Here is a 22,934-nt window from a genome sequence, read left to right as displayed (position 1 = left end):
GCATTGCTAAAGTACAGCAGGGTAATCAGCTGAATGATTGTAAAATATATGTGGCCACTGGTTATGCCTTTGTAGAATGACCCCCATATAGAGCTGTTCTTTCTTAGGAAGGATTTTGGGACAGGGCATCATTTTTCCCTTCTTGCCAACCTGAGTAAAGCAGTGGATACATAAGAAAACATACACCTGTAATGGAACTGAGGCTGTTTTGCAGCTGGAAATAGCTCATGTCCCCACTGCATGATACCTGGGAAAGGGAAAAATCAAAGACCATTTCAATTGGTGTGTGACTTTCTCCTTATATGGGGGGGTGGGGTGGAAAATAGAAACAATAGCATGTTAGAAGGGGAAAGAACTTAAGAAATGTTGTGGCCCAAATTTCTCATTTTACACATAATTGAAGAAAGGAACAAAAACATAAATGATGTGTAAGGCAATCTGTGGGCATCTGTGTGCTGGGCAAGAATGTTATTTCCAAATGACTTCTTGTTGCTCTATCCCAATATAATACAGGTCATCCCCTTTGTAGACTCTTTATCACTCTACATAGTCAATTGAATTCAATTCAACAAACATTTATTAAATGCCTACTGTGTGCATGGCACTTTGATAGGCACTGGAGATACAAAAATAAAAATGAAACAGTTCCTGCCCTCAAGGAGCTTACATTCTACTGGGGAACTCAACATATAAACAGATAAATTTAGTGCAAGGAGAATTGAGAAGGGAGAGCTCACTAACATGGTAGGAAGGAGAGAAGAAGAGAAGGTTAAGTGTCAACACAAGAGCTCAATCTGAGCTGAGCCTTGAAGGGAGCTAGGGATTCTACTAGGTGGAGGGGAGGAAATAGTACATTCCAGGCAAGGGGAACAAGCCTGTGCAAAGGCACGAAGGTCAGAGATCTGGAATGTAGCATGCACAAAGGGGAGTACTATGAAATCAGTCTAGAAAAGGGGAGTCAGATTATGGATGACTTCAGATGACAGACATAGGAATTTCTGTCTTGGATGCCAAAGTTATGGAAGTTCTTTAGCAAAGGAATGCCATGGTCAAACGCATGTCTTGGAATATCAATTTGGCAGTTGTATGGACAGTAGATTGTAAAGAAGAAGACCAATTCAGAAGCTATGGCAATATGGCAATAGTCTGTTAGAGGTGATGACAGCCTTGAATAGTGGTCTTCTTAATGGAAGGGAGGGCATAGATGCAAGAAATGTTATACAGATAGAGGAAAAAGACTTGGCCAACTGATTAGATGTAGGGAGTTAAGGAGGGGTCAGGGAAGACTCTGAGGTTGTGAACCTGTGTGCCTGGAAGGATGGTGGTATCCTCTAAAGACATAGGAAAGTGGAGGGAGGTCGGGTTAAGGGGAGGAGTTCTATTTTGGACATGCTATAAGATGAGATGCTGATGGGACATCCAAGTGGAGATGTCTAACAGTTAGCAAGTGGGACTAGAGTTCAGGTGGGAAATTTGGGCTGGAAATACAGATTTGAATCTTCTGCACACAGGAGATAATAAAAATCATGTTTGCTTAGAAGAGCTCCAGGAGACATATAAAAGAGAGGACAGAGAGTGGGATATGGATGATGATCTATCCAAAGATACTAAGAAGGAGTGGTCAGAACTGGTGGGAGGAGAACCAGAGAAGGCAGTACTCCAGAGGAAAAGAGGAATATCCTGGGGAAGCGGGGATCTGACAGCCCTGCTGAGAGGTCAGATAAGATGATGACTGAGAAAGGGCCATTTGATTTAACAGAAGGTACTGAGACTCTGGGCCGAGATGTGGGTAGGTGTGGGAATGGAAACAATAATACGGATAACTCTTTCCAGGAGTCTAAATATGAAATGGTGGAGAAGTACAGGATGATAGCATGCATGGCAGTGACAGGTCAAGTGTATGTGAGATCTTGGGGATCAGGCTGCAGTTTTCTTAGCTACCTAATGAAGATGAATAAAAAACACCCACCTCCCAGCTGCTCATGTTTTTAATTCTTGGCTGTTGCTAGGCAAATAGGAGATTGAATGTTGTTCTTTGAAGTTTTGGGAATTTGTCCAAATTTTCATCCAAATGTGCTGCACTGCCTGTTTATTCAGCTTTATGACTGAGAGGCAATAGTTTGAGAAGAGTCTGAAATAAGAGACCACAGAAACCCAGAAGAGTTTGGGAGCAAAAAAGTGAATGGGCACATAGAATGTCTTTGTCAGCTTTGGAACTTGTTAATGGAGGCAAGTGATTGCTCTTCTAAGGTCAGTTCTGCTGGGCAAAAAGTGCCAGAAAAAAATGTTGTTGCTGCCATTACAAACCCCTTCTTTCCCTTCATCTCTACTCTCCTGTTCCACACTATCTTTAAGGTGAGGGGATTTCAGAGATATTGGGGCAGCAGCTTTCTAGAGGTGAAGATGAAAAGTGTTCACTCACTAACCCAATTGCCTACTAATAGGCAATAAGAAAAACAGGCAAAAAGAGGCATACTGTGTTTTCTTTGGGAAGTTGTGTGTGTGTGTGTGTGTGTGTGTGTGTGTGTGTGTGTGTGTGTGTGTGTGCTGAGCAAAGACCAAGAAGCAACTCTACCATAAAGCCCCATGATATTGGAGACTGTGGTTTGCTGATGGCCTGTGGGTCTTATTTAGTACCTGCTGGCACCACACCCATTACTCAATTACAATTGAAGCTAAGGTGAAAGCAGCAAACCAAGGCCACAGTCGAAAAGTGGGGATATTTGATAAACATGCAAGGATTTATTATGAGCCCTCTATTTTTTAACTGAAAACAAGTTGGGTGGATGGGGAGAGAAGAAAGATGGACACCAGAGATAGAGGCTCAAGAATACAGGCTTGTAAAAGTCACAGGATAGCCTAGGTCTGAAGAATGTATGGCAGTGTGACCTGAGAAGTGAGGAGATGGAAATGAGCTTGGCTGGGAAGATGCTTTCTGTTCTGGGGCCTTGGGGACTTGGGAAGAAAGGTCTCATATCATTGTTGGGATGGTGAGGAGGGGTGGGGATAAGGGAAGCACACAGTCTCATTATGAACCACCAAATAAAGGGAAAAGTCATCTGCCACTCCCACCTTGGCATTTTCTGGGCACAGCACATGCACCTGCTAATTTGCGTCAATAACATTTAAATCAGAAAAAGGAAATGAAAGCTGCAAATGCAACCTAGATTAGAAACAAATGGGAAGAAATTACTGATTGCTAAAGCTGTTAGGGCTTCACTTTGCCTTAGATAAGAAAGAATCAGAAAGTAAGGAGTAGATCAGAATCTAGAGTCAAAACTGATCACTGAATAAGGGCACATGCTGTCCTGCAAAGTCATCCATGATTCCCATTGTGGATCCAAATGGGAGTATCTGGAAGAATGCTGGTTTCATAAGGCAAGTAAACAACATTAACCTGGGGTTATCTCATAGAAGTCAAACCTATGAAAAGCGAAAACTAAACCATGTGATGGAAGCCCTAGAGTTGCCAAACACTTCTATAGAAAAGAAAAGTAGCACTTATAAAAAGTATCTTTATGTGTACCATACGGCCTTGGCTAGCTTTATGGGTTTTTTTTTAAACTGTTAATGGACTATGTCCAATACAACCTACTTCCTATCCATAAAATGCAGTCAACATAAATTCCAAGGTAAATGAACCTCAAAAACTAGGAAGTAACTAGAATTATTAAAAAATACTATATGACAGTTAAATCAATGCATCTTAACAAAATAAAACATTTCCCCCTAAAATGTGTATGCAAAAAAGTAAATATCCATCCATTCCCGAAGTTGTAAAGCTTTTTAGTCTATTTGGTGCATAATAGTTATCAAAAGAATGGAGAGGAATTAGACAAAAGTATTTGGTGGATTTGAATTAATGGGCCAAGCAAGCTTTTTCCCCTTGGCTTCCCTGTCAAACGAATCATATATTGAGTCTTTGGTTACAGTTTTGGTTGTGACAGGGATATCTGAAATGCCAACGTAATTTTTTTTGGCCACTCTTGAACTGGTTGTAATAGTGTAGGCATTGCTTCGGTAGCATTTCATTGAGGACATACAAAAAGTCTCCTTCATTCCTCTCCTGAAGTTGACATTATAAATGGAATATAAGGTAGGCTTGGAGGCTGAAGAGCTGAATGATATCCAAGTGATTACTGTGAAAACCAAGGAACTTTTCCTATAGTCTCTTTCATGGGGATGCCACAGCTGGACCACATGAAAAGGAAGCCAGGAGAGCAAAAATATTAGATTCAACATCAGGAACATTTTGATAGTTTTCACTTTTGTCCTTGGAACAATGTTCATTGTCCTCTTCACTGTTCGACTGTCAATGCCTATCCTCCAAATATATTTGATGACCTTTTGGTAGAAAATGATGATGAAGAAGGATGGAATCACAAAACCGACCAGAAAGTGAATAATACTGTAGATGGTCCCATCCCAAGAATATGGGAGGAAAAAATTACAATGATGATCCCAACTGGAGCCATAGAAAAAGAATGCAGGGGACATAAAGGCTGCGTTAAAGATCCAAGATGCTGCAATCATTTTCTTGGCTTTTTCTCTGGATACCTTGAAGCTCAGAGGGTAGACTATGGTATAGAACCTGTCTATACAGATGGAAAGGAGCACATAGATTTGCACCCCTGGTGTAAGGTGTTGAGAGTATCTTACTAGTTTACACATGACATTGCCCAGGGTCCACCTACCAGATGTAAACTGCAGTAGGACAAAAGGAGCACTGGCCACACTGATGAGGAGGTCAGCACATGCTAATGAAACCACGAAGTAGTTGGTAGTGGACTGAGTCCTCCTGCTCCTATGGATGACCAAGCAAACCAGGGCATTTCCAAAGACAGAAAACAACCACAGAATCCCAAAAATCACGCTGACTGTGGCGATCTCTCCCGGCATCGGTTCATATGCTAAATTGGTGTCGTTTCTTTCCAGTTTGTGTTCCTTGTGTAATTCTGTCATATCACGACCTATCAGAGGCATAGACGTCTTAGGGTGGCTATCGTTCTGAAGTGGCACCAGGACTGTTGGGATAACCAGAGGAAGTTTGCTGACATCCGCTGCATGACCAAGACCCATGTCCATTCTTTCTCCCTCAACTCTGAATAAGAGAAGAAAGAAGGCTGTTGTTAAAATAGAGACATATGTCTTGACTACTAATGATAGCAATCTACAGTAATAAAATAGTTCGGTTGGCTGCCATAACACCATGAGTAACAACACTTTATGTTGGTTGCTTGCTAGGCTGACTTTGGGCTGAAAATGACAAGTATATTGGAGAAACTTCTTCCGCTTGAGAGTGAACATTAAGAACCTTCTCTGGTCTCCAATACTCAGTGCCTTAAGAGCTTTCTTAGCTGTCCTGAACACGTGTTCCCTCACATGTAGGCCACTTTCCCTGCCTGAAGCTGTCATTCATCCTTCATTCTTGAAGAAGAGCAATGATATCATGAGGGTGATACCTTGACTAGTGACAGAGGAAAAGGTTCCTAAGAGATGCCAGTAGCTCTACTCTTTGGAATTTCTTCTTGTTTCCTTTTCATTGAAATTTTGGGGTCAGAGAGCAAAAAATAAAAACAAAAATAAACTGGCTATGTAGTGAGGGTATTTTCATGATTTCAGAAAATGCAGGAATTCTGAGTAAGTATGTGTAACATTCTTGAATGTCCTAACATGGAAGCATTGCAGTGGCAAAAAGAGAAAAGTCAGGCAGATGGAATTATGCAAATGTCACTTTGGGAAAATGCAAGAGCAACCAGAGCATCTGGCAAGCAAAAAGCATGATGTCCTTAATGGTTGGAGTATTCTAGATATGAGATGCTCACAGTCTGGCTGCTATATTGAGTATGTGAAAGAAAATAGATAAAATAAAGTTGGAATGCTAGAATGCAAATAAAATGTAAGCTGCTTGAGGGAAGGACTAGCTAGTGTTTTTGTATCCTCCAGTGCCCATCAATGCCTTGTATATAGTAGGCCATTCAATAAATGTTTCTTGAATTGAATTGGAGGGTAGATTGGGGCCAAATTATCAAAGGCCTTCAATGTCAGGATCAGGTCTTGATACATTTTTCAGTGGACCCAAAAGTCCACTGAAGTCCATGAGTAAATAGAGACCAATACCATGCATACTGACTAATGGCATTATTTTGAAGGGAAAAATAATACTATACTGTGTAAAGCATAAAATATAGTATGGGGTGTGGATGTGTGTGTGTTTTCTCACAGAGAAGGATTGGGTCACTTATCATAAAACTCTAGAGTCTAAGAGGTAAAAGGGATTATAGAAACCATCTAGTCCAATTAAAAAATGAACAGGTCTGCTCTTGACAGTAACCTGACAGGTGATCATTTATTGTCTGCTTGAAGACCTCCAGCAATGATGACACTACCAAGGCAATCTGTCTCATTTCTTAACAAACCTATTAAGAAGATTTTCATCAAGCCCAAACCTGCCTCTCTTCTTCAGTCAATTCCTGCTAGCCCCAGTTCTCTGGGTTCAAGGAAAACCATTGTGGTACCTAATCCAAATGACAGCCCTTCAGATGTTTAATATATGTTTAATATCCTTCCTCTAAATAGTTTCATTTCTAGGCTACACATTCCTTAATTATTGATCAAACTTTCTGGGACATCCTGAGAGGCAGTCTGGAAGATGGATAGAGTTGGGCCTGGACTCAAATCTTGCCTCTATTGTTTACCAGTTATGTGACCATGTGCGAGTGACTTAACGTCTCTGAATCTCAGTTTCTTCATCTATAAAATGGAGATAATAAAAGACTTCCTGCCAGGATGGCTGCCTTGATAGAGGCAGACCACAAGGCTCCCACATACATACTCAAAAATCTGAAATTCACGCTAAATAATGATCAAGAAATCCAATGAGAAACAACAGTAAATTATTTCTTCCATTCTAGGGGCAAAACAAAAATTTAGCCAGAAGCCCACAGATATTAGGAAAGGTGGTTATCAGTAAAGCTAGTACTCATAAAAGCAAAGAAGTGTGTAGCTTCCCAATATGTCTAGAGACTGGCCAAAGTCACATGTAGATTGAAGGGCTCTTGACCTGGAGTCAGCAAGGGAACTCCTCCCACCCAAGTCCCATGGTCATTGTAAATCCATGGTGGGGGGCCTTGGAAGTTCTGGGGATCAGCATAAACCTAGAAAGATATATTTATATGGGAAATTGGAAGGGGCTGGATCAGGGGTGGGGAATTTGCAGTCTGGAGGCCACATGTGACCTTCTAGGTCCTTGAGTGTGGCCTTTTGACTGAGTCCAAGTTTTATAGAACAAATCTTTTTATTAAGGGGATTTGTTCTATGAAGTTTGGATTCAGTCAAAGGGCCACACTTGAGGACCTAGAGGGCCACGTGTGGCCTCGAGGCTGCAGGTTCCCCACCCTGGGCTGGATGATGATGTAAGACTAAAAGGAGAGAAGAAACAAGTGTCTCTTCAGAGTCTAATGAATTTAAAAGTAATTAAGGGAATCAAAAAGGAAAAACAGAGGACCAGGGGATGAATTGGTTCTGTTCAGAGTTTAAGAGGGGAAAGAGACAAGACATTAAAAGGGATCTACATTTTGCAACTGATAAATAATCAAGGGATATGAACAGACAGTTTTCAGGGGAAGAAATTCAAGCTATTAACAGCTATATGAAAAAAATGCTCTAAACTGCTGATAATTTAAAAAATGCAAATTAAAACAATTTCTGGGGTTATCACCTCATCTCCACAAGATTGGGTAAGTTAGCAAAAAAAGGAAAATGACAAGTGCTAAAGGGGATGTAGGAAAGTAAGTTTATTAATGCACTGTTGGTAGAACTATAAACTAGTCCAACCATTCTGAAAAGCAGTTTGGAATTATGTTCCCAAAGCTATTAATTAGCTGTTAATTGAGCCCAAAGGGCTATAAAACTGTGCATATCCTTTGACTCAGCATGTCACTACTAGGTCTATACCTCAGAGTGATCAAAGAAAGAGGTCAAGGACCTATATGTAAAAAAAAGTATAGCAGCTCTTTTTCTTCTAGTGCCAAATAATTGGAAACCCTTCAATTGGGGAATGACTGAACAAGTTATGGTATATGAAGGTGTTGGAATATTACTGTACTGTAAGAAATGATGGAGGGAATGGTTTTAAAATAACACAGAAAGACTTGTATGAACTGATGCAAAGTGAAGTGAGCAGAACCAGGAGAACGATTTACAGAATAAAAACAATATTGTAAAGACAATTGTGAAAGACTTAGGAACTCTGATAAACACAATGACCAACCACAAGTCCAGAGGACTCAAGATGAAATATGTTACCCATCTCCAGATAGAGAAGTGATGGACTCAGAGTGTAGATTGAAGCTCAAGTTTTTGGGTTTTTTTGGATATGGTCCATGCAAGAATTTGCTTTGTTTCATTATACATATTTTTTCTTGTTTTCTCAGTAAGAGAGGAATAGAGGGAAAGAATTAGAGCCTGAATATAAAATAAAATTGAATTAAAAAATTAAATCCTTGTTGATCTGGAAAAAAAGTAAAAAGAAAAATTTTTAAAGAATTTGCTATTGTAGAAAGGAAGGAGTTGGAACTTGCTATTTCTCATAACTGTTCATGAGGAGAAGAGTATATGAATATAGGAGTATGGTCGGGGAGATGCCCTCTGATGAACCTTATTTTTATCTAAAATAGGCAAAGGAGGGTTGAACAAACACATAGATAATTTAGTGTAGCAATACAGCAAACTCAATAGGAAACAAATCAAGATGAAGAGGTGGTATTGGTCATTAAGAGAGGATAATACAGGGTAGGGAAGGGTCAAAACCAAACATACTTCCTGATCTTGAAGGGGGGATTAAAAGGAAAGAAGAAAGGAAAAGAAATACCATTATAGGGGATGCCTAGCAATTGTGGGATAGCTGAACAACTGATGGTATGGGAATGTAATGGAATATTATTGCACCATGAATAATGCTGAAAGAGTTGATTTCAGAATGAGCAGAACCAGGAGAACCATTTATACAAAGACAACAACATTGTAAAGAAAAAAATATCTTTGCAAGACTTGAGAACTCCACTCAGTTTAATGATCAATTGTTTCTCCAGAAGGCCTATGATGGCATCTTGCTCACTTCTTGAGTGAGATGTGTTGGACTCAAGGTGAAGAAAGAGACATATATTTTTGGACATGGCCACTGTGTGGATACATTTTACTTGACTCTACTTATTTGTTACAAGGGTTTTTTTTATTCCTTTTCTAGGCTTCTTAATTGGGAAGGGTGATTGGGGAAGGGGGTTGTTGGTAATAGTGATGCCAAAAAGGACCACTGCTGAATTTTTAAAAATTCACAGATAATAAGAGAAGTCTGGCACTTAAAAAAAAAGCAAGTGGTATGAAATAGTGATTCACAGTTTCATATGCCTTTTTGTATGTGCATGTGATCTGCTGTGTAACGGAAATGCTCTATTGAATGGAAAAGGGCCAATTACAGGGTTCGATGGAATTCCACTAGAGTCCTTTAAAGAAGTTGACATGAATCCATTAATTACCATTCTTTGAGTCCAGTCACTGAACCAATTCCAAATCCACCAGAATATACGATAATTTAGCTCACACCTTTCCATCCTATCCACAAAGATACCATGAAAGACTTCATCAAATGCCATGGTGAAATCCAAGTATACTGTGCCTATGGAATTTTCCTGATCTTCCCATTTAGTAATCCTGTTTAAGGAGAGAGAGAGAGAGAGAGAGAGAGAGAGAGAGAGAGAGAGAGAGAGAGAGAGAGAGAGAGAGAAATGAAGTTAGTTTGACATGACTTACTGGGTTTTTGTTAACACTTCCATTTCTATATGTTTGCTATCTGTCCTTATAAAATACATTTTAGAATTTTGTAAGGAATCAAGGTTAAGCTTGCTGGCTTATAAAATGCTGGGCCTAGAGTCAGGAAGACCCAAATTCAAATCTGATCTCAGACATTTACTAGCTGTGTGATCCTGGGCAAGGCACTTTAACTCTGTCTCAGTTTACTCAACAGCAAAATGGGGACAATAAGAGGATCAAATGAGATAATATTTATAAAAACACTTAGCACAGTGCCTGGCACACAGTAGAAATTTAATAAATGCTTGTTCCCTTCCCCTTCCCTTATAGTTTGAAAAATCTACTGTCTTTCCCCTTTTGAAAACCCAGTAACAGTTTCCCATCTTTAGTCCCAAAGAACTCTTCTATTCTCTAGACATTTTCCTATTTACAAGTCTTCATATCCTGTATTGTAGTTCATCTGGGTCTCATGATGTGTGTTCTTACAGAATTGTGGCATCTCAGAGTTGTAAGACACCTCAGAGATCATCTAGTCCCATACACACTTGAGGGAACCTCTATATAACATAAACTGGTCCTCCAACTTGAAGGCCTCCAGTTAAGGAGAATCCACTGTCACCTAAATCAGCCCATTCCACTTGTGGATAGTGCTAATATTAGGTCCTTTGCTTTATATAGCACCTAGGGACACTCCCTTAACTCAAAGAGGGTAGACTAGGCTACCCTCAGCTTCACATTCTCTGCGGGTCCAAACTCACTAAAAACCATAGCTTAGAAGTTCTCATCAACTTGTACACCTTTATGAGTCAGCAAAGGCAGGTAGGTAGCTCAGTAGAGTGCCTGACCTGGAGTCAGGAAGACTCATATCCCTGAGTTCAAATCCAGCCTCAGACACTTATTAGCTGTGTGACCCTGGGCCAGTCACTTAACCCTGTTTGCCTTAGTTTCCTCATCTGTAAGATGAGTTGGAGAAGGAAATGGCAAACCACTCCAGTATCTTTGCCAAGAAAACCCCAAAATGAGATCATGAAGAGTCAGACACAACTGAAAAATGATTAAATGACAAAAACAAAAATTAGTCAGTGAGAGTACATCATTAATTGAAAGCAAAGACATTTAATGAAATAACACAGTAAGAAAAGTATCAATAGATCATTTTCCTCATAAATTTAGGGAATACACACACTTCCTCTCTCTTTCTTCCCTCCCTCTCTTTCTTTCTCCCACAAATATGCTTACTATTAGTGGGAAGAGTGGGTATACATAGGGAAAACGTGGCCAGATCCAATACATGAATAAGCAGTTCATGCTTCTGACCCTGCAGGGCCCTCAACATCTTCTGGCGATATCATCAAACTGGTCCCCAGGAAGCTTGTTCCTCTGTTCCTTTACCTTTCTATCCAATAAGCCATTCCATGACCCTTTTCTCTTCCATCACCTTCTCAAATAATGAAGCACAGTGCCAGGAGCAGTTAGGATTATTTCTTTAAACAGGTGGCATTGGTATTAATAAATGCTTGTACATAGAGTATAATAAAACCTTAACGAACTGAAAAACTCTGTAACAGGAATTCACTCTCTCTGGGAGAGAAAGCGAGAAGATGAGGGGAAGAGAGGGGAAAGCATCGTTTTTACCTCTCTCCGTAGAACTGAGCATTACATGCTGTAATCACCATGAATATTCTTTTTCTGTTTCTGTTTACTTCATTTTGTATCAGTTCATATAAACTATTCCATGCTTCTTTGTGTCATATTCATTATTCCTTATAACATAATAATCTATTATATTCATGTATCACAATTTGTTTAGCCATTATCCAAAGATTATCTACTTTGTTTCTAACTCTTTGTTACTATAAAAAATGCTATAAATATTTTGTTGCATATGGGACCTTTCCTTTTATCATCGACTTCTCTAAGATATGTGCTTACCAGTGGAAACTCTGGGTCAAAATGTAGGGACATTAATAGTCACTTTTTTATTTAATTCCCAATTACTTTCCAGAGTGGTTCCTCTAATTCACAGCTCTACCAATAGCATATGAGTGGGCCATTTCCCCTACAATCCCTATAACATTGACCAATGTCATTTTTTATCACCTTTGCCAATTTACTAGATATAAGATAAAACCTAGGACTTGTTTTAATTTGTTTTTTCTTTTTTAATTAATTTTTACTTATATCTTTTTTGCTAACCAAATTTTCCCCTCTATTCCTCCCCTTCCCAGAGAGCCATCTTTTTAAAAAAATTATGAAAAACAAAGGATTTTTTTTAAAGCGAAAGAAGAGGGGCAGGTAGGTGGCTCAGTGGATAAAGTACCAGCCCTGGAGGATCTGGTCTCAGACACTTGACACTTACTGTGTGGCAAATCACTTTAGTCCCAAATGACCAGGGCAAATCACTTAACCCCAATTGCCTTGTGCAAGTGAGAGAGAGAGAGAGAGAGAGAGAGAGAGAGAGAGAGAGAGAAGAGGAAAAAAAACACAAAATTGATCATCAAACCTTACAATATATGTAATGTTCTACACCTTCCCACAACTGTGAAAGGAGAGGGGTGACTTCTCATATCTCTTTTTTTGCAGCCAAGCTTGTTCTTTATAATTTTGCAACACTTGTTGTCTATTATATTGCTGTTTTTATGTTCCTTGAAGCATAAGCCTCATAGTGGAACCTCTGGGTCAAAAGGAATGAATATTTTAATCACTTTATTTACATAATTCTAAATTGCTTTCCCAGATTATCATGTTAATTCATAGCTCCATCAACAATACACTAATGAGCCTATCTTTCCACAACCTCTCTCTCATTGTTACATTTTTTTGTCATCTTTGTCAATTTTCTGGTTGTAAGAAAAAATCTTCAGGGTTGTTTGGATTTGCATTTCTCTTATTATTAGTGATTTGGAGTATTCTTTCATATGATTGTTAGTAGTTTACAATTCTTTTGAGAACTGTTTGTTCATATCCTTTGACCCATATATCTTTTGTGGAATGGCTTTTGTGTTTCATGTTCTCTCTCTCTCTCTCTCTCTCTCTCTCTCTCTCTCTCTCTCTCTCTCGCAATCACACACACACACACACACACACACACACACACACACACAAATACATACATATTAATTGCTCATATCTTGGATATCAAACCCGTATCAGAGGTATTTGATATAAAATTTTTCTCTCAGTTAACAATTTCCCTTCTTGTCCAGATGCATTAATTTTGTTTCTGGGAAAGATTTTTAATCAATTAAGAAGCATTTATTAAGCGCTTACTATAGTCATGTGGGGATTCAAAGAAAAAGCAAAACCATTCTCTGCCCTAAAGGACTTCATGGGAGAAATAACATGTACATATATAGGTGCAGACAAGATAACTACAAAGCGGGCAGACCATAGCTTAGAGAAGGTGCTAGCTGCTACAGAGACCAGAGAAACGGCCTCTTGGAGGACATGATTCTAGATGTGGGTCTTAAAGGAAGCCTGGCATTCTAAGAGGCAGAAGTGAGAGCATTCCAGGAAGGGTCAGTCACAGTACAAAAGAAAGGAAATTTGAGATGTAGTGCTGTGTGAGGAATAGCAAATAGGATACCAGGATAATTAAATTCCAAGTAATTGAAATTATCTGTTATATCTTTTGTGATCTTTTTTGGTTAAGAACTCACCCCCACCCCAGACACTAATGCGTTGTTGGTGGAGTTGTGAACTGACCCAACCATCCTAGAGAACAGTTTAGAACTATGTTGAAGGGGCTATAAAACTATGCATACCCTTTGACCCAACTATACCACTACTAGGTTTGTATCCCAAAGAGACAATAAAAATGGGAAAAAGACCCACATGTGCAAAAATATTTATAGCAGCTCTTTTTGTGGTGGCAAAGAATTGGAAATTGAGGGGAAGCCATCAATTGGGGAATGGCTGAACAAGTTGTGGTATATGAATGTAACATAATACTCTTGTGCTATAAGAAACGATGAGCTGGTTAATTTCAGAAAAACCTGGAAAGACAGATGAACTGATGCTGAGTGAAGTAAGCAGAACCAGGAGAACATTGTACATAGTATAAACAACATTGTGTGATGATCAGCTGTGACTGACTTAGCTCTTCTCAGAAATACAATTATCTAAGACAATTGGAAAAGACTCACTATGAAAAATGCTATCCACATCCAGAAAAAGGACTGATGGAGTCTGAATGCAGATTGAAGCACACTATTTTAACTTTATTTGTTTTCTGTGTGTGTTTTTTCTCTTTTGTTCTATTTCTTCTTTCAAAACATGACCAATATTGAAATATGTTTTACATGATTACGCATGTATAACCTATATCAGATTATTGCCATCTTGGGGAGGGGGGAAGAGAGGAAGGAGGGAGAAAAATCTGGAACTCAAAAATCTCATTAAAATGAATGTTGAAATTGTCTTTACGTGTAATTAGAAAAAATATCATACTATTTACATAAAAATAAAGGGCACCTTAAAAAAATAATTCAACCCTTAGTTACAGTGTTGAAAGGTACCAAATCCTCTTGGTCTTCTCATGATTTTTTTCCCCTATGGTATGGCCCATACTATTCAGATAACATCTATTTTGAGTTTATCACAGTGTATGGTAAGATATTGATCTAAGCTGAACTTTTGCGGGACTATTTTCCAAGCAATTTTTGTCAAATAAAGAGTTTGTTCCCCCCAAGTAATTTATCAGAAGTTTTTTTTTAAATATTCATTGGTGTTTCATCACACCTTTTCATCTAATCTGTTTCTCTTGAATATTTGTATGGCCTTTAATTGTCATATTCTATTCATGACTTTCATTCTTCTAAATCTCAGTGGTATCTACAAGACTAAATTTTTTCATATTCTATACATTTGTGTGTAGGTATCTTACGCCACTAGTATTAAAAAATCTGGCTATGAAGTCAGATGTTCTGGGTTTAAATCCAGCTTCTGACACTATCTGTGTGACCTTAGGTAAATCACTTGATCTCCTTGACTTCAGTACTTCATCTATCTGATGAAAGGGGGGTGAACTACATAGACTTTAAAGTACCTTCTACGACTAGATCTATGATACCACAAACTTTATGAACCTCCTTCCTGAATATTGTTTCCTATAAATTCTGGAGTAGTTAGATAATTAAAAATAATATATAACAATAAACTTTACTATTATAAAAATTGTCATAACGTAATCCCCTACTCAGTTTTAACTATTGCAAATGTTTAATCCTTCAGTGGTTATTCTATTTGTACAAGATTTTTGCAATATGTATGACCAAATGTAATGGTATTTTGCATTTTTTAGACTGGAGAAAGGATTGCATAATTTGGGGCCAGATTATAAAGTAGAAGCCATTTCACAATTTATTATCCATGGTACCAAAAAGCTTCCACCTAATTAAAGTTTTTAAATGGATTTGATTTGAGGAAGAAGCAACAGAATAATGAAATTTGAGCTGGCTCTACATGTAATACTCACGGAGATATAAGGGGAAACTAGTGAGTAGGTCTAGGCTAGGAGAAGAGATGAAGGGCAGTGGAACCAAACTAGATTAGTCCAGTGATAAATCACATCTGCAACATTCACATTCCTTTTTTTTATCACCAACTTCTTTCTTTCTTATACAGAGGATGGTTGTTGTTGTTGTTTGTCCTTCTCGAAGAGGACCATGGCATCAGGAAGGTGATGCCATGACTTGCAAATGAATTGCATTTAAGTGAGGGAGGGCTATGCAGAGTCACCAGCCTCACTTTCTCCTCCAGAGCCACCTGGGTTCAGTGGCCAGAAATAGATCAGGATGACTGGAGATGGTCCCCACAGAGGAAAATAGGGAGGGGGAAAAAGAAGGGAAAGTATAAGACAATAGGATCAAAGGAAATACACAATTAACAATCATGACTATGAATGTGGATAGGATGAACTCACTTATAAAGTGGAAGAGAATAACGAAATGAATAAGAAAGGAAAGAAAACACACTGGAAACCTAGAGTTACTCACAGAGCTAAAATAAAGGGCTAGAGTACAATTTTACCTCAAGCAAACTAAAAAATGAGGGGAAGTAATCAGTATTTCATACAAGGCAACACTAAAAATAGACATAATTAAGAGGTAAACAGGGAAACTACATTGTGCTTAGAGGCACCTAGAAATAGAATAGGGGCAGCTAGGAGGTATAGTGGATGGAGTGCTGGTCCTAGAGTCAGGAGGATCTGAGTTCAAATCCAGTCTCAGACACTATCTGGGTGATCCTGGGCAAGTCGCTTAACCCTGTTTGTCTCAGTTTTCTCATCTGTAAAATGAGCTGAAGAAGGAAACACTCTAGAATCTTTGCCAAGAAAACCCCAACTGGGATCATGAGGAGTCAGACATGACTGAAAAATGAGTCACCACCAACAACAACAACAAACAACAACAGACTGGAACTGTGATATCGTTGTTACAGGGAACTACCAGGTGAAGAATATAGGTTAGCATCTTTTGCCAATGCAAATCAGTTCCTTCTCTTAGACTTATAGTCTCAAAGAGTTAGAGCAGATGCATCAAGCATGTGACTTATGGGCCACATGGAACCCACCAAACTCCCAAGTATGGCCCAAACCAGATTAAAATGTAATTAGGAAATATTTTTAAAAATAAAAATATAATAAAACATGGTTAGCATTACATTTAAAAACTAAGTCAATATAAGGCCCATAGGGATCCTTATGGATGGATCAGTGATCCTAATTTCTATTTGAGTTTGACACTACTGGCCTCAAGCATCAAGAGGTTAAATAATATGACCAGGGTTACGTAGCCAGTATGTATCAGATGGGACTTGAACCTAAGGCTTCCTGGCTATTTTTCTTTCCATTACTTCACACTGGTTCTCAATTGAAATTATGTCAATACTTATTATATGGACATATCATTGTGTACTTAAGGGAAAAGTTATTTGGATTACAAGGAGACAGCACAACTTTAATAGTTAGAGATCCCAATAGATATGTAGTCAAAGGATATGAAGCGACAGTCTTCAAAAGAATTTCAAAATATAGTCAATCCTCAACTTTTGAAGTGGTAATTTTCCTAGGAAATGGTGCAGAAGTTTAAAACATGAATATTGATACATTGAACTTATGGGAAATAGGGCATTAACAATTTCCACAATCACCAAAAACTGTAATCTTTCACTAGAGATTGCTGATAATACACTTATGTGCATAAAATTCTTTATAACAAAACATTAATTCTGATAATATGCACTTTTCCTAACACAGTAACCATGAAAAAATCCATAAAATGCTACATGAAGAGATACCTACATCACTACCTCTCATATTCTTCTTTACAATATAATACATTTCTTTCAGGATGTCCTTTACTTACTATTTTTATTTTTTGGGTTTGTGGCTTTGTTATAAGTTTCAATCTGCTCATATCCAGCATACACTTCCTTATTGTCCTCTATATGATACTCATTATTTGTTCTTAGGAGGCAGTGCTATTTCAAGTTTTACTGACATAGCAACACCAATAAAATGCTAAAATTGAAAACATAGACCTTTGCTTTCAAGGACAGTTTTAGGTCAGTAAAAGTGCTTTGCAATTTCCCAAAGCAATCTAATGCCCTATATCTTCTGTTCAACTCCTGGGTTCAACTTATTTTCCATTTGTACTATGTCACAGAAATGCATACTGGTGGACAAGCTGTATATGGTGTCCATCCAACCGCATGTTGGAAGCTGGGCAATAGACATTTTTCATCCATTTGGTTGGTGTTGGGTTGATGGATGGGCCAAATTCCATGAAATAATTAGGGATGTCTTTCAGGAGGCTCTGCAATGTTCTGGGGCTTGATGCAAAACATTTCTGCTAATTCTGGGATGATATTATTCACTTATTTTGAGTTAAGGTATTAAAGCACATATTACAATTCAGTGCTATTTTGAAGAGTAAGCATATTAAGTTCTTATCATGTAGAAACTGAGATAACTGGGTCATCTCAAGTTGGGAAATAGAACAGAGCAGGTACCACTTTGACGGAAGGTGTGGGACTGTAACCAAGGAAGATTTTTGTGGTATACAGTGGAGGTTGGGGGTAGGAAGTATCTAGACCATCAGGGCCTGCATGAAAAAGCCTGGAAGAAGGAAAGGACATAAAGAATGCTACAGAAGCAAAGAAAAGGAGCCCTACCGAACTGGACATTTGCCATGAGCAATCTCTGGCTAAACCTTGTCTATCTCTGAGGTTCTCATCATTAACTTTCCCTTCCTGAAGTTGAAAAAGCTTTATTCACACATACTCTTATACTATAGGAGATTCTAATATGTAAAAATTCTTTCTAGCTTTATGATCTATTGGCAGCTAGGTGGAACAGTGGGTAGAATACTGGACCTGAACTCAGAAAGACCGAGTTCAAATTCAGCTTCAGACACTTATAAGCTATATGATACTGGACATGTCCCCTTACCTCAGTCTGCCTCAGTTTCCTCAGCTGTAAAATGGGGCTCATAATAGCTTCTACTTTCCAGTGTTATGGTGAGGATCAAATGCAACCCTTAGAGTGTTATGTTAAAATTAACTATTGTTATTCATGTATTTAATTTCTTAAACTTGATTCGTCACAGTGTTGATTTCCAAATGGCTCAAATGAGCAGTAGAAATACGGTTTTCTTTAGGATAGAAAACATACTCCATATTCTGCTCATCTTAAATAGATGAGCAGGATGTGTATAAGCACAGGTTCATCATTTTAGTTAGAGTCCATGCAAGGTCACTGAGGGCTGGATTGTATTCAGAGGAGAGAAAAGGCATATTATTAGGTTTTCACTGACTCCCTCAATTCAGGAATCTTAGGGACATCTGTTGTTCCCCCCTAACCTCCTAGTAATGATTATTTATCTCTCACTCACCCACAGATACATCTGTTTTGGCATGGTAGCAGAGGTATATGTGACATATTGAAGGTCTGAAAGAGACATGATCACATCCGCCCACCATGTATCACCACGTACCTTTACATGTAGATCTAGAGATGCAACATTGGAATAAAGAATAAAGGTCAACTGGAATGTCTAGGTAGAAATCAAGGTATAATGGAATGAGTACTGCCTCTGGAATCAGGGGACTTGCCTTGGGCAAGATGCAACCTCTTCTGACCTGACCTTCCTCATCCTTAAAATGAAGGAGTCGAATTAGATGGCATGTGAGGTCCAGCTGTAAACCTATGATCCTAGAAAAGGTAGTTGTCAGCCTTTTAAACCAAAAAGGGAAGGACTCCACAGTTTGGATTTGAGGGAAGAATTCATCAAAAGAATCGTTTGGAATAGGAAAATTCCACATTATTATTTAAAATTTGAATTAAAGAAGCAAAGCAGCATGGTGCAGTAGAATGAGCATTAGAGTCAGAGGATCTGCATTTGAATCCCAGTTTGACTACTTTTTTCCTTTTTAGTTTTTGGTTTAAAAATATATGTATACATAATAAATTCAATGTGCATGGCTTCCTCGCCTCCCCTAAAAGCCATCCTGCTCGATTGTTTTCCTCTAAACCTCCTGTTCACTTATGTACATTTTAAAATGCTTCATTGGTGTTCTTTTCTTCCTCTATCCTTTCCTTCTTTCCCTTCTTCCCTCCCTCTTTTCTTCCTTCCCTCCCTCCTTTCTTCCATCCTTCCCTCATTCCTTCCATGCCACCCTCTTTCCTTCTCTCCCTCCCTTTTTCCTTCCCTCTCTCTCTCCTTCTTTCTCTGTTCCCTTCCCTCCCTCCTTCATTCTTTGTATGTTTGTCCTTGTTATATCTTTGAAGTAAATATTCCTTTGTAAGAACTAATCTCACTGTTAGTGGTTAAATGGAACTGAAGTGCAGAGGAACCCTGCAGATGTGAGGAAACACTACGGGGGGGGGGGGGGCTGGAGTAATGGCAGAGAGACTAGACCAGGGATGAAGAACCTGAGGCCTCGAGGACCTGAGGCCTCGAGGACACATGTGGTCCTCTAGGTCCTCAAGTGTGGCCTTTTGACTGAAAAAGTTTGGATTCTTGAAAACCTAGAGGGCCACATGTGGCCTCGAGGCCACAGGTTTCCCCACGGTTGTACTAGACATTCCCAAACACCCTTTGAGAGTACTGAAGAACTCTGGGGGAGAGGTGAAATGTCACTTATCTGGACTTCAGCCAGTAGGAGCCAGAGTAGTCACTATTACATATATAATATACCACTTAAGGATATAGCTCAATTATCTATTGAATGCATGCTACATGTCCATTACTATGCTAGGTACCATGAAAGTTTTAAAATGGATATGAGACTTGCTCTTTGTCTTCAGGGAATTTACAATCTAGTCAAGGGGAGAAGACCATCACAGAGAATAATACAAGACAATATAGAGTAAGAGTGCTGAATTGTGCATTGCAGACGCACGCACACATCTTTCTTATGAGACAACTTCAATATTGTCTCTCTTCTATAGGACACCTAGCAGTCAGCAGTGGCTGTCAACAGCTCCCAGCCAGAACCTTGGATTCTTGTATTTTTAATTTTGTCCTCTTGAGGGCCTGCTTCTATCTTCCATGCACTAGGCTCTCTGTTCCTCCACTGAACTTTGTGTGCAGCCTGGCAGTTACTCAGCTGCAGGTCAAACTCTTGTAAAGCTTGTAACTTTACACAGGGGTTGGAGGGTGAGGAGGGATGGAGGGACTTTGGAAAAGCTACTTAAGAAGGTGAAAGAATGACCATGAGAAGAAATGTGAGAACAATTGACAATAGCAGGCAAATGTAAAAATATACCAAGTTTTCTGTAGTTCCTGTATTAGTTTCCTTTCCAAAGCCAAGAACTTCATTTATTTCAGAGTTGTTATATTTGGTGCAAGGCATCACTTTTTTATTTTATTTTAATTTTTTTTAGGATTTTGATTTTAGGGGTAGGAGGAGCTAAACTGGATTGTCACGGTGCTAAGGATATATCAGAGTCTCCCAGTGTGAAGTTACAGTGAAAAGCTTTATGTAAAAGGCCAGGGGAAACATGATCCTGTTGGCATATTGGTTAAATATGAATCATTTTGCCAAGAAAATATCCAGTATTATTCCTAGGCTTGGAATTGGGCAATGGCAGATGAGATAAGACTGTCAAAGAGGGGCCTTTCGGCTGTATTTGCTTTACTTTAAAATGACTACATTGCATTTTAAAGAGAGTTGCAGAGATTTAAAAAGCAGAGACTTTGAAAACCCAAAACACAGAAGGTACTTTGTGTGTGTGTGTGTGTGTGTGTGTGTGTGTGTGTGTGTATGATGAAAAAATAGGAATGGTATATGTGTATTCATGTGTGTGCACACACAGGATCATAAGATCAGCCGAAAGCATGGGCAAAGGTAATTGGATACCACAGCTAAAGGCGTCTTAACTAGAGTTCTCTTTAGTCTATCGTGTTAACATCCTTTTTAGTCCTAAGTGCTACCAGTTAGATTGAGCAATGCCTAGAAGCTGCCAAAAAGAAAAAAAAAGGGTAAAAGAAAGATAAGATGAAGATGAAAGGTGAAAGGAGAGGAAAAGAGAGGAAAAGAGAAAGAGAGAGAAGAGAGAAGAGAGAAGAGAGAAGAGAGAAGAGAGAGAGAGAGAGATGGCAGAAAGTGGTTAGCTCTATGGACTCTATACTGTAGGTTGCCCTGCCTCCCTCCATTTCTAACCTATTCCTTGAGGCAATTCATGTCAAGAAAAAGGAGAAAATACCTCTGCTTCCACATAGATGAGTTGAAGAGGGAGTATGTGACCTAATTATTATCTTTCCCTGAAAGGGCTTTGCCCATAACACTAGGCAGCTTGCCCCCATGGGATAATTTGAAAAGTACTAGAAGGCCACCCTACACAAACTTATCCTTACCTTATGTATGAACTTAACAGCATTAAAAATCATCTTTAACTTGGCTACTCTGATCAATACAATGATCCAAGACAATTCCAAAAGACTCATGATGAAAAAATGATATCCAACTTCAGAGAGAGAACTAATGAATTTTGAATGCAAACTGAAGTATAATTTTCTCACTTTATTTTTCATGCTTTTAAAATATGGCTAATAACATATGTTTTCATGATTTCACATGTATAATAGATATCATATTGCTTGCCTTCTTAGAGGGTATGGGAGGGGGCGGGAAGGGGGGAAAGAATTTGGAATTCAAAAATTTGAAAGAAAAGAACATTAAAAACAATAAATTGAAATTTTTTTCAAAGAAAAAAATAACTCTTTAAAGACTTTAAATAGTATATGGGAGACAGGATGGTACAGTAGGAAGGATAATGAATTAGCAGTCAAGAATCTTATGTTCCAGTCCCACCTCTGTCATTATGACAAAGTCACTTAACCTATCCAGCCCAAAGATTCCTTATTTGTAAAATGAGGGGGTTGGGTGTGGTCATTTCCATGTTCCTTTTCAGCTCTGAAATTCTTTGACTCACAGGACATTTTAAATGAGTTAAGACATGGTTATCTGGGATGTGTAGTACAGTCAGTCACTAGGAAACATATCAATAGAGATCAGTGTATTTTAATAGATTTATCCTCACCGCTATCCCAAGTAAATGAAGTAACTAAGGGAATAAGGAACAATTGGAGTATATTTTGTTGGAGGACAGAGAAGGAAGAAGTTGGGCCCATCTTTGCTGAGGCCTGAATGAACTCCTCTGTGACCTTGTTCTAGGTAGGCAGCATGTCATCATCATCATCGTTATCAACACCAACATCATAATCCATATCATCACCACCAGTAGTAATAGTAATAGTTCACATTGATATAATTCACTTGACAAAGTGCTTTTCTCATAACATCCCTGTGAGGTAGGTAGTTTCAATGCTGTTTTCTCCATTTCCTAGATGATGAAACATATTCAAAGAGTTTAAGTGACTCACTCATTGTTAAGTAGTAAGTGAATGTCAGAGCCAAGATTCAAACCCAGGTCTTCTAACTCAAAACCCAGTGCTCTTTCCACTAAAGCACATCAGAGCAGGAATCCCAAAGGAAGCACAGAGGTTTGTATTTACCTCAGGCCTGCCCTGCTCTCTTTTATAAACACACACTGGCTCTGCCAGCCTGTCATGAATTTTCCTTTCCAAAGATGGGTGGAGAGGGAAAAAAGTCAAGCT

General features: G+C 38.7%; 1 protein-coding gene across 2 annotated transcripts in view; it reads right to left on the bottom strand.

Annotated features, from left to right (window-relative positions):
- Window positions 1-561: 561 nt before the first annotated feature.
- The window catches only part of GPR19 (G protein-coupled receptor 19), a 68,024-nt gene continuing 45,651 nt past the window's right edge, over window positions 562-22,934 (bottom strand). Inside the window, exons 2-3 of one of the 2 annotated variants that reach the window (XM_036759476.1) lie at window positions 9,537-9,711; window positions 562-5,101 (exon numbers count right to left, since the gene is read on the bottom strand). In XM_036759476.1, coding sequence (XP_036615371.1) covers window positions 3,832-5,085 — 1,254 coding nt within the window. In that variant the 5' untranslated portion in view covers window positions 5,086-5,101; window positions 9,537-9,711 and the 3' untranslated portion in view covers window positions 562-3,831. The remainder of the gene's footprint in view (window positions 5,102-9,536; window positions 9,712-22,934) is intronic. The other variant, XM_036759475.1, reaches the window with a different exon arrangement.

Source organism: Trichosurus vulpecula, chromosome 5, assembly GCF_011100635.1.
Source record: "Trichosurus vulpecula isolate mTriVul1 chromosome 5, mTriVul1.pri, whole genome shotgun sequence".
Classification (NCBI taxonomy): domain Eukaryota; kingdom Metazoa; phylum Chordata; class Mammalia; order Diprotodontia; family Phalangeridae; genus Trichosurus; species Trichosurus vulpecula.
The sequence above is the reverse complement of the archived record's forward strand: the minus strand, read 5'-3'. Positions and strand labels throughout refer to the sequence as shown.